This window comes from Mixophyes fleayi, chromosome 3, assembly GCF_038048845.1.
Source record: "Mixophyes fleayi isolate aMixFle1 chromosome 3, aMixFle1.hap1, whole genome shotgun sequence".
In the NCBI taxonomy this organism is placed as follows: Eukaryota; Metazoa; Chordata; class Amphibia; order Anura; family Limnodynastidae; genus Mixophyes; species Mixophyes fleayi.
Window position 1 is genome coordinate 41,392,326 of NC_134404.1, and position 12,472 is coordinate 41,404,797.

Consider the following 12,472-nt stretch of genomic DNA (forward strand, 5'->3'; position numbering starts at 1 on the left):
TTGTGTTTATAAATGGACCACTTGGGGTCCTCGCAGCCTGAGGAACAGGGAACAGCTGCTGCAGTTAGTTTGCCATTACGCAGCTGATATGAAGAAACTAGCTAGTACATGTCTGTTAAACAGGCTAGCAGCTAATCTGTGTTATGATCATTGGGAATTGAAGGGTAGCAAAATCTGTGTCGATTAGTTCTAGGCTCAGTTGCCTTCTATCTTTATTTAAATTGTTTTGGTTTTGTTTAAGTACATCAGGATAGTAATGCTTTGTTCTGCTTTCATTCTGTAATTGCTGTCCAGCCTAATTTCTCCAATAATAATTGCAGTTCCTGACTTAATCTATACCCAGCAATAGTATACAGCTGCTCCCTGTCATTATTTTTTATCTCAATTGGACTTAAAGTTTCATGTCTTTTACTTTAAAATGGTATTTTTTATAGAGTATCTATTGTTTAGGCTGGGTACACATTACAGAAAATATTTACTGAAGTGACATCTGTAACGTTTTTACCAAGGACAGAAAAAAAGAAAAAAGGTCCTTATCAGCGTGACGATTCATGTGTACACACTATACACGTTTTACAAGATTTATCTTCAGGTTTATTTAATGTGCTTTACATGTTTTCTTATTCATTTAAAAAAAATAATAAAAATTGTATATATTATATACTATATATATTTTGTAAACCTTCTGAAAAAGCCCTACATATTCGTTGGTTTAACATCTGAAGTTATTTGTAGTTGTTCTCATGAGACAGGGAACTTGTATTTCACTTTGAAAGCTCTTCATCTGTCATAACCATCTGCTGAAAAGATGGTGACTCTGCACACTCCATAGAGATCTATGGACACTGCCGGCCCTAAGTGCATTCACACTGCAGGATTGGAACGACGTCGTTGAACGACTTATTAGTCCGGCTTAAAAAGCAAATGAAACGATACAATGATGTTTGGAACAAAATTCGTTCATCATTACAGCGTACACACTAATGCGATATTGTCCTTTATCGTCTCATTGGCTGAAAACACTTTAGTGTGTACCCAGCCTTATTGAGAGCAAAGGGAGCAAATCTGTGAACACAACCATTATTTACAAGAGCGCAGCCTCACTAGGAACCAGTGACATAACTGAGGTATAAGGCACAGGCAGAGTGAGGTCACTGGTACCTAGTGAATGGACAGGCTGCATTCTCACAGTATGACTGAATCCCCCCCTACTAGGTAGGTGATGTAATGTGTGTATCTCCAATACTCTACTACAGGTCCAGCCAGGAGAAGGAAACAAGGCAGCATTGTCTGATATGAGGTCTCTTTCTGGAGGGGAACGATCTTTCTCCACTGTCTGTTTCGTGCTTTCTCTTTGGTCGATTGCTGAATCTCCCTTCAGGTGTCTGGATGAATTTGACGTCTACATGGTAATGTTTCACAATGGTTTTTTTACATGTTTTTTTATGAAGAATTATCTACAGAACATGTTTTGGGATTATTATTAGTGGCTTTGTTGATTCTTTCGTTGGTGCCAGTTTCTCACCTACAATACTGCAGCATGTCACCACGTCTGTGGAAAAAGATTACAATTTAATTGCTTTTAATTCGATTGTATATTGTGTCTGATAAAGAATAACCAAGTCTGTAATTATATCTATCTAGTGTGCCTGAAAAAGGCATCTTTTGAACGCCATAATTTCTTGCTTTTATAGATGACTAACACAGTACATAACTCCAATGCTACTTTGATAAGAATACCCCTCAATGGCACCACATATGATCATGTTTCTGTACCATCTTATGTCCTCTCCATTTCTGCCTATGCTTCTCAGTGCTTCCATTGCTACTCACCACCCCCACTTTCATGCTACATTCATCTTTGTTTAACCATTTAAGGCAAGCTATATTGGCCAATGCTGGTCATCTCTTGGGTCTCATTTGGTCATCCCAGCTTATTGATCTTTATCTCTCTCCCTTTTCTGTCCCACACTTGTCTTGATCTGGAGAATTTATCCAAAATTATATGCCAGATCCTTTTGTCTTTCTCAAATCTCGACAGTAAAAATGAATCATGCTACTTACATGTGTAATCTGTGATGTCGCCATTTCTCCCTGTAAATGTCTTACTGAAACTGTGCTATTTCATTTCTTCTCCTACACTGAATAAATCGCTTGTTGGTTCTTTTGTGTTTGGTCAGAAATGCAAACGTGGTTGTCCATGCACAAAGCCTGCAGCCTGTTTTATATGAAGTGTCAGTTGGCAGGGTTATTCTTGGGTTTCTGAGATGGGAAAGCAGATTTCTAAAGTAATAACACCCTCGGGCGGCTCTTATTAGTCCTTAGGAACTTTACGATGCTGTGGTTCACACCTTGCCAGCATGCCCATCAATCCTCCTTGGAGATTAGATTCACGTTACTACCTACTGACTCATGATTAGGCAAGAGATTCTTGGAAAAAGTAAATTCTACCTTTTAGTAAAGCTTATTATATTTCATTTAAATCCTAAAATGGTAACTAAAGTTTTTCTATAATGGTCTTTGCAACAGATTCTGGTCACTGATCTCCTCTTTTACCCTGTGTGTGTTTCAGCTGCTTCCCTTCACCATGAATGCTATATTTTCATCTCCTGAATTTTAGGTTTCAGGGCCCAATTATATATACTTGTGGGCTTGGGAGAATGACTTTGTGTAGCCGCCTTTAGCTGCTTTTTCAAATAGAACGTTTTAAATGTGTTGCAGTCAGAGCTCTCTTGCACGGCCCTTTCAGGAGTATGTAGGTTCTGCCTCTCATCCTTGGGGATGCAGAGGGCAAGCGGATAGATCGCATAGTCTGGTGGGAATGCTCCAGTAGAAAGAATTTATTGGGATAAATAGAAACTTCTATACACAGAAAGCTAAAGTGTAAAAATGTTTACCCCATGTGCAGCCCTATTACTCAAACGTGTTCAAAATGTTTAAGTAGCTGGGCATGTTAGTGACATATGTCTAAAACCAGATTTACCTTCTACCTGACAAATCCATCTGTATTATGTTTGGATTTTCTAGCAGCTTCTCCCCTGAACTGGGGCAATGTTGGGGGCTCCTGGCCTGAATCCTCAGTTTTGGTGACTTTCTGTACCCCTTCCCTATTCCCACCTCCCTCACACACTTTTCTTTCACCAACCCACTCGCCCCCCTTAACACGATTTTAGATTTCCTTTTCATAAAGTTTTATTAACTTCTCATTGTTGTTGTTTAACGTACTTTCTTTTTCGTTTTAAAATAGTGTATACATATTGTAAACCTGCTGAAAAAAAACCTACATATTCGGTGGTTTAACATCTAAAGTTATGTGCAGTTGTTCTCGGGAGACAGGGAAACTATATTTCCCTTTTGAAATTCGTTATACCCCAGGATCCCTGCACTAGGCAGCGCATTAGGAAAGGCAAGAAAGATTTAAAAGTAAATTCAGAAATAATTTTCTTTTATTCCAATCACTTTCCATCTTCTACTCTTTCTTGCAAGTTTGGGAATGTTTTAAGTACTGCCAATGTTTATCTCTCTTCTGTATTGTGTAACACAGGACATGGTGAATAGGAGGATATCTATGGATATGATGCTGACGATGGCCGATTCTCAGAGGTATCGGCAGTTCATTTTGTTAACCCCACAACATATGAGGTAAAACATTCCTTTCTTATTATAGCACAACAGTAGATAAACTTCTAGCGAGTGAAAGAAAACATTCAGCTGCTATTAAACCAGGTTTTAATATACATTTGGCACAGAGCATGAAAGCTCTACTAGAAAATAGAGCAGGATTTAGCCTGTAGTGCATAGACATTGTATTTATATGTGTGTGGCAGAAGGGGAGGTAGCTATACACATTTTCATAGTGTTGAATAGAAATAAGGGTGACCGTTTTACTCTAAAACCTCATTTTCTCTACATTTTTTCAAGTTATACACTTTTGTGTTGTGATATAAGCATTTTTAACAAAGTGTTTGGAACAGTTTTACGTTAAAGCACATGAATGAGCATAAAACAGGTCACAAAAGGAGTGATCTAAATAAAATGAGCATGCAGCAAAGGTATCTTGTAGCTCTGCAAGGGGATGAAGTCCCTACATCCGCTGTCCTTGCTGATTAGGGTTCTATATTCCAGCCAGGAAAGAGCACTGGAAACTTGTTGGCTTTGCTTTTCATGGCAGTTCCTAGCACTATGGATGATCTGTTTTCTTGGAACAGCCCTATGTAAGTGTAGGAGACTTTGTTGTGTGTTCCTTCACCACTGGGTGGCAGTACAGTCACCTAACTCCTGCCAGCTCCAGACACCAATGTTACGGGAGCTTACCAGTGGGTTGCCCAATCCCCTCCTTCTGGGACTGAGGTGCATCCTAAACTTGCACCCCCACTTAGTGCTAGGTCCAGGTGGCCAGAAGTCTGCCGGCGCTCTACCTGCTTGTATGTGTTTCTTCTGGCACATGTCAGTATTATGGGCTGGAGGGTAGGGGCAGTGGTCGCTTTGACTTCTACTCTTTATTCTGCTTGATGACACTATATACTGGCACTGATGTTTGTATCCGCTACAGCCTCTGAGAGTATAAAGCTACAGGGCCTGGAACATCTATTGAGCAACTGAAACAGTCAATATCCACTTAAAGCAGGTCCCCGTCCTACTAATCATCTTCCTCTGAGACTAAACTTCATATTCTCACATGGAACAAGTCTCCTTCATACAATGCAACACAGAATTCATGTTCTGATGAGGATGGTTCCTTTTTGTTTTCGCCCCTCAGAAAATGATGATGATGATGATGATGATGTTGAATTTAAGTGCACCTCCCTGTCTGTGGCCTCGGTGGCATACTGGGACCTTGGATTTAAGTGTGGGAAAGATCCTGTGGTTTTTGCAAAATGTAAATGCAAGTTTACAGTATTGTAAATCTAGGCACATGCCCTTCTCACTAAACGCTGGTGTTGGGCCGCTCCTTTGTCGTCCCCGGGGTTCCACCCATGACCCTTATGGCAGTTTTTATTTAATGCATATGAGTTACTGCTTGCGCCATTGCGAATACTATTACTACACGCAGAGCTGTATGGTTAAGAGGGTGATCGGGAAATGCTAGTTCCAAAAACTGTCCAGGTCAAAATTTTACTTATTTACACCCAATCACAACTCATTGCGGAGGTCAAAAGGGGAACGTATCTTAATGCGGTAAGATGAACAAAGTGCACTGCCCATACTGTACAGTACATGTTACATACATGTCTCATGATGTGCCGAACCAGACCTAAAGCACATTAATGCATGAGATTTACATTTTAAGTCTCTTACCACTTGTAAATAACGACTGAGCATTAAAGTAGAAAAGATGTTGACTGCTGTCCAAGTTACCTTCACTGAAAGCCAGGATTTCACTTGATAACATTCTATTCTCTGAGGCTGCTTTAATAAAGAATGAACTTTGAAAAGCCACATTTCCCCTTAGTCTGCAGCTCCTTAATTGATGTTTTGGCATGAAGCCTGTTTGCATCCCTCTGGAGTATACTACCGTGCCACAGGATTGCCCGCCGAACTGCTGGGTACTTCAGTGCAGGCTTGGTTATGGTACAGTGTCTTTATACATAGAGATGGGCACAGTCCTATCCCTCTTAAGGCGTTAATGGTAAGTTTGCTTTCATTGAAACTACAGCAAGAAAGTACACTGCTGGAATCTGGTTGCTATGGGCAACACAACTTTTTTTACTTCCACTAGTTTCTATAAATCCCACCAATTTTTAATTCTTAAATGGTCCCTATATTTGAAGACAAGACTTAGTTGAAACGGAACCGGTGTAGCAAACTCCCAGCACAGAATGCACATTTGACGGCATGCCTGCAGCTTTTTGGGAAACCTCCTTGAACTGTTGTATCAGATGTTTTTGTTTTGTTAGTAGGATTGAGACCACGAGCATGTATAAACAAATGCAGCTTTTACCCATAGACTATGGTCACCGCACTGTCTTGGAGAGGTGTTATGCCTTACCTCCCTGATATTAGATGTCTTCAATCTGGGTTGGGTTTTACTTTTACTACAGCCTCAAATATGGTCTTTACTCCCTCTTAGCTGCCTGTGGTGTATTAGAATTGATTAGCATTTAAAATGCTCCTTTAAGACATAGCCTTGCATTTCCGTAACAGCCCCATTGCGGCTTGAAGTGGGTATCAGACGTGGCTGCTGATTATAGCACAACAACCTGCCTCCTTACAGTCATCTATGCAGGGTCATGAGGTCACGTGTGGCGCTAATACACAGCGATCTGTGTTACGTTCCACATTGAGTATTCCTATTGCAGAAATAGCCAACCTGATACACTACAGGGGCCACCTGGTGTGACCCTCTATCTCTCAGAAAGGGCCCCACATTGAACTTATCACTGAGATTAAGGGTAAACAATGCATTTAATCAAATAAAGAGACGCCTACCTGTAATAACATAGCAGGCAGTTTAAACAAGTGTTACAAGCTCTGGTAACGTAGGAAGGAGCTGGGGCCCGCAGGTGAAGGCTCGGAGGGCCATCTACTTCCCAGAACTATCCTAAGGGCTAAACATGGATGAAAACTCCACATAGCAACATGATGAATAGAGAGTTCTTACATTGGAGTTATATTTCTTGTGTGTTTGTGTGTGTGACCTTTCTTTTCCACATCTCATGTGTTTATTGAATGTGACTTTACACGTGTATTATCTGCAAGGGTGCTCCCTAATCACAAACCTTATGACCATTTCTCAGATCATCCTTTATCAAGCTTGGCATAAAAAGCACAAAAATAGCTATTGGCAGCTCCAAATCCCCCCTGGCATCTTCTGTAAGAAGCTGCTTGTCAGAGTGCTGGAAACCTGCCACATATCCTGATATCTGTAAGCGCTGGTGTGGTGGTTTCTGCCACAAGCAATATCTTGCATCAGGAGCGCAGTAACAGCCATGTCAGCAGTGATTTGTGTGCAGCATCCAGGCATCATAGTGCATGTAACCCGTCAGGTGCACACGTTTTAGTGACTTCTATATCTTTTACTGTGTAGATGCTGTACCTGGCTCCTTTCCTTTAGTGTAGCTAAAGGATGCCTGCTCTTTGTCAATGTAAAACTTAGTAGGTTCTGCAGAAGGTCTGCACCCCTCCTTCCTCCCCATAGAACATCAGTTGTCGCTGGGTTTGCATACTCCTGCCAATTAGCTTTTTGAAGAGGTTATTAGCAATCTTTGACATTAGAAAAACAATATGGCAGTGCATTGCTTACAGGTTATCCAAATCTGTCAAAATTGTTGAGTGATTAGATAAACGTCAGTGCTTATTTTTATGACTGCTCCTCAGTCTACTTGTCCTTTTTTAGTGTTTTTTGTCTACAGCACACACATCTTGTTGTACTTGCTATATCTGTCTGTCCTTCCCTATGCACACCATAGTGTCATCCCTGCACAACCTGCTAGTGGGAATTGTAATTGAACAGTTGCTGAAGAAGTGTAGGTTGCCTCCCCCCTGCTGCGTCTTGTGCCCCCTCCGCCTCGCTTCTTCTATACATCACAGATAATAGCATAATTAATCAGTATTCTAATGAGCATCCCTAGGTAAGTAATTCAGAGTTTCATTCTCCAGTGAAGTACTTTTCTTAATTATTTGTGTAGTTTCTTAATTATTCTTGACATGACCCATTTTATGTGCCGCTGAGCATCTCTTGGTAGGACCCAGCAATTCTGCCGTTGTCTGTAAATATCTCATTTTCTGAGTGCTTTCCATTTAGCGCTGTATCCTTGCAATGATGTTAAACATGTATATAGATATACTGCTTATCCTATTAAAAAGATGCTGCTTTTAAAAAGGTCAATAACTCTGAGATACAGACCTGGCCTTAGACTTCCTATTGATAGAAATGTTCCCAAAATAGATTTTATCTCAACCTCTTCTTGCTGTCCCAGGATGGGAAAGGATGGTTTAGAAATAATGGTTCAAGAAAGCAAAATGGCAGCTCTCTGTGAACGTATTTGCTTCTAGGATTGTTTACTTAGAGGGTTTCCACCTGTAGGTAGTAATGTGCAGGTACGCACCCTTGTGGGTTGGTTTGCTCTTTTCCCTCACACGCTCCCTTATGTGCTTCTCAGTCATGCCTTTATATCATCCATTACAATTGTTTGTTCCGACAAGAAGCCAAAAAGCAGCATCATTGTATTTAAAAAGCTGCATAATATGGTGCAAATGATCAAATATATTAACAACATCTGAAAGTGGAAAACCCTTTACTACCTTGTAAGAGAGTGTTCTAGAAATGCAACTGCTAATATAGCACTATTATAAAGTGTCTTATGTGCCAACAATGTCACCATTTGTTCCTTTCCAGCTCTCTCCCTTCCAGTAGTCTTATCCGAATTCTTCGAATGCAAGATCCTGAACGAGGACAAACCAAGCTGCCATTTCTCACAAGGAGCCAGGAGGAGGAAGAAAATGAAGATTAATGTGACTCTCCTGACTGCAGATCATGCAGTCCATTCATGTGCAGTTTCCTTTTTAGATTTTTAAAAAATAAATAAATACCCTGTCCGCTTCACACTTGCCAAATGACACTCTGTCAAGTCTAATATAGAGACGTGTATATATATATATCTATATATGTATTTCTGTAAATATCCATTGTGTTTTATTTGTTTTATTTCTCTCCTATTTATTTGAATTCAGGCTGGGTGCTGCCTGACTGTTTTCATTCTCTAGAATTTAAAGTTGAGAATGAAATGTTAAACAGTCTTTGTTTTATGGTGTAGTTTTATTTAAAACATTGTTCCTGCAAATATAGGAAGGATTATATACACCCTCTACTGGCACTGGGCATCATATGTGGCTTTTCCATCTGCCGGACAGGATGGTACTTGTAGTCTTACCGCTTGTTGTCCGACTCTGCTCAAGATTGTTTCCTGGATATTACAAGACTACATGACTTGTCATATCCTTATGTAGAGAAGAGGCATTTATAACTACAGTCCCCAACATTCTCTGCCAGACAGCCGCAAAGCATGTTGGGAAATGTCCTCTGTCACAACTTGCCATCATCGGTAGTTCTCAGAAGCTGTTCGGTACGGTATTGTAGCATCGTCTATAATAAAGTGTATAGTAATGTTTAATGACATGACTGCTTTCATTTTATCACCATCGGGGCTGCAGAATTCCAAGCTGTGAGAGCTGCTCAGAGGCCAGATGTTTCATTTATATCTCCAATTAATCACACGTGGCAGTCGGTCACTTTTTCTGCTAACTGCCAAATCTGAGTTATTGGGGGATATCTGAAAAATCTGTCCGGCTTTGATACAAGCTTCACTTTCAGGTTCTATGTGAGAATTTAAAGTCTACAGGATGGTTTGTATAAACAGAAGTACAGAATAAAGCAATATGACTGACATTACTCAAATTTTTTTTAAAGGATGAAGCTAGGCAAACTTCAGAATTTGGTAAAAGCCCTCTGAGCCATTGCTGTTCATGAAAGCATGCAGCCTGCACATTACGATGGTTGTACAAACTGCTGCAACCGGTGGATGCAGAATGTGTACAGACTTTTTTGGGGGTAAGATACAGATAGTGGCTTTTTCAGAACTTACTGTGCCATTGTGTCGCTGATCCAGGTTGTCGTTTACTGTTCTTTCTCTGATGCCCAGATCACCAGGAAGAGGTTCTAAGTAATGAAATGGCTTCAGTTCCGCATTGTCTGGAGTTGTACATGATGTTGCCATGTAGTATTGCCACTGTTTGTATTAATTCATGTTCGATGCTTTGTATTGTGTAGATGTTCGTGTGCTTCTGTTTTAGTTGGCACACAAACAATAGTGCTCTAATCTTGTGTGTTTGTTTTTTTTCTTTTGCCCGTTGAATTTCAGGTAGTTTACATCACAATATTGTGTTTCTCTAAAACAGATGGAGAAAAGTCTTATAGTGTGTCTAGTGTCCTGAGATATGGAGAGAGCACTGGATTGCATTGTACTATCCCTGCCCCACACAATAACAGCATAATACACTGGTTAGGCAGCAACAGGGCAATTGATGGGTCAAGTGGCATGTGTTTGCACACACTATTTACTATAATAAAAAATCAGGCTTATATTTATATAGACAGATATTATGTTATTCATTATATTTTACCGCTGCCCTGTTTTTAACATCACTTAAATGTTCTCTCACCCTGATTTGCTATAACTACCGCTGTCTGTTATTGTTCACTTATTGTTCTCTAATCAGTTTGAGAAGATAGTTTTATAATAAATAGCGCTGTGCACTTTCTGAGAAAGGCTGCTTGTCCCTCTGTGACGCACATTCTTTATGAAAATGGATATTGGCCTAGTCTCATACCAAGGGCTAAGTAATCTCCTATGTAGATGTATTGATCTTGACAGATTGTCTCGCTGTCGTTTTCCTGATGTGTGCCAAAGCAGAATCTCCTGACAGCAAAAGCTGATTGGTATTTTTTTTTTTTTTTTTGTTTTTAAGATGAGTTGACTTATACAGAGCTATTTCTTTTTGGTGACAATGATGTGATTGACATTGTTGCTGTCAAAAGGGTTAAGATGGAAGGATGAAGGTTCTGCAGCGTCTTTGTCCTCAGTCACCTAGAATTGTGCTAGAGCTCTGTGTTCTACAGCACAGAAGCCAATGTACCGTGTACAATGGAAATGAATCAAAGAGTAAGTCATACCATGTACGTGCAAACTCCATGCAGCTTGTGGTGCAATGCAGACAGATACTGAGACCTTGCTTCAGCTCTTTAGGCTGCAGATTCTACTGAAGGCTTCTTGTTTCATCTGGTTAGAGCTCAGAGAGAAAAAATGATACCAATAGAAGTTGGGTTCTTTGGCGTTTCTTTAATCATTGTCTTCATCATTCATTCCTGTACTTTGTGTTCATTGTAATGTATTGCAAAGTACTGCATTAGACGTACGCAGTGGTCTAGAACACCACTAACTGGAGAGAGCAATGTGCCATACTGATGTTAATATTTTACCTTTATCGCCTTGGTGATGGTTCATATGCGATGCAGACAGATTTGTGGCAATGTCTTTTAAGTTTCCATTTAAGTGTGTGATGAGGAATTTTTTAATATGTCTACACAACGAGCCAGTGATGAGAATAATATAATATTCTATACGTGCCCAAAAGATGGATCTTGAGACTAGCCATCCCATGTATTGCATACTGAAAGATATTCTTTACTGTACAAACTTCTGATTGACTGTGGGACATAACATGAGATTACAAAGTCTAGAGTAAGTGTTACGTGAGTGCAATGCAAACAATACAAGGTCATGTACAACTCCAGTCTGCACTAAACAGGAGCTTATTGTACTTTACTGTACACACCAGTTGAGATTTTGCCACAGTTCTAGAGGCACACTTTTTTTTTTTTTTTTTTTTTTTTTTTTTTGGAGAAAAAAAAGTTATTTGTGATCAAATCTGTTATTTGAAACCTCAGATACCAGCTGTCCATCCCTTTCCGTTTTCGTAATATACAGCACTATTTGTGTACATAGTCAAGCTTTGCAAATGGTTTTCAGTTTAACACTACGCTCTTTATATGAAACTTGGAACACAGGAGAAGTGAATAAACAGGAATATTTCAGATCTCCACAGCACATTTTGTACAGTGCAGCTTTCAATTCTAATATGTAGTGCAATTTGACAGGTAATAATTTGACTACTTTTACCTTGAGAGGGACAACTGAAGGGTTGTAGCTAAATGACTTCTATCTTGCGTGAACTGTCAATCTCAAAGCATTTCTGACACAATGGAAGTATATTTGTATGTTGCCTATTCATATATTGTTTTGCTATTGCTATTTTGTTTATCAGTTTTATATACCATTTAACATGTATACAGCAAGGGTCATTTATTGCATCTATCTTGAGGGCAGGTTTAAAATGTTAGAACTATTGTAACCTCTTTTGGAATCTAAGTATTTGTTATGCATATGTTATTCTCCAAAGCCAACATGCACTCATCAGTATTTGTCATGTTGTGCTTCAAATTTGTTTCAAATATCTGCAGCTCCACAGGTATAAATAGCCACAAAATAGTAACTGTTACAACAAATCTCTCGCTATCATCGCAGAAGTGCTGTGCTCAATGACTATCCAGTTCCTAAAGTGATGATTTGCAATTTTGTTATTTTATTCTGGTTATATTTCTCATATATTTGTATTTGCAATAAGAATGAGTAAACGCCTTCCCACAAGCCTCCTGGATCTACACCAATCATCATTTATATAATGCCAGCATATTCCGTAGTGCTTTACACCAATATCTGTACAATTACATCTCTTTAGTTATTAGTAATTACTAGTACTTGCATATCACCCAGGCAAGGACAATAGAAAAGATACAATACCAAGCTACAGTACTAAATTATGTACAATAAGGCATTAATAGTAGCGAGGTGAGTCCCCAACTCTCTCATTCTGCTCCTTACCTGCACAATCTATGAATGCTGCAGCCTTACAA

At 39.5% G+C, this 12,472-nt stretch overlaps 1 protein-coding gene across 2 annotated transcripts in view; it reads left to right on the forward strand.

Annotated features, from left to right (window-relative positions):
- Window positions 1-12,211, forward strand: part of SMC6 (structural maintenance of chromosomes 6) — a 53,773-nt gene extending 41,562 nt beyond the window's left edge. For both annotated transcript variants that reach the window (XM_075201398.1, XM_075201399.1), the window contains exons 25-27: window positions 1,257-1,409; window positions 3,545-3,642; window positions 8,339-12,211. In XM_075201398.1, the coding sequence (XP_075057499.1) occupies window positions 1,257-1,409; window positions 3,545-3,642; window positions 8,339-8,453 (366 nt within the window). In that variant the 3' untranslated portion in view covers window positions 8,454-12,211. The remainder of the gene's footprint in view (window positions 1-1,256; window positions 1,410-3,544; window positions 3,643-8,338) is intronic.
- Window positions 12,212-12,472: the final 261 nt, after the last annotated feature.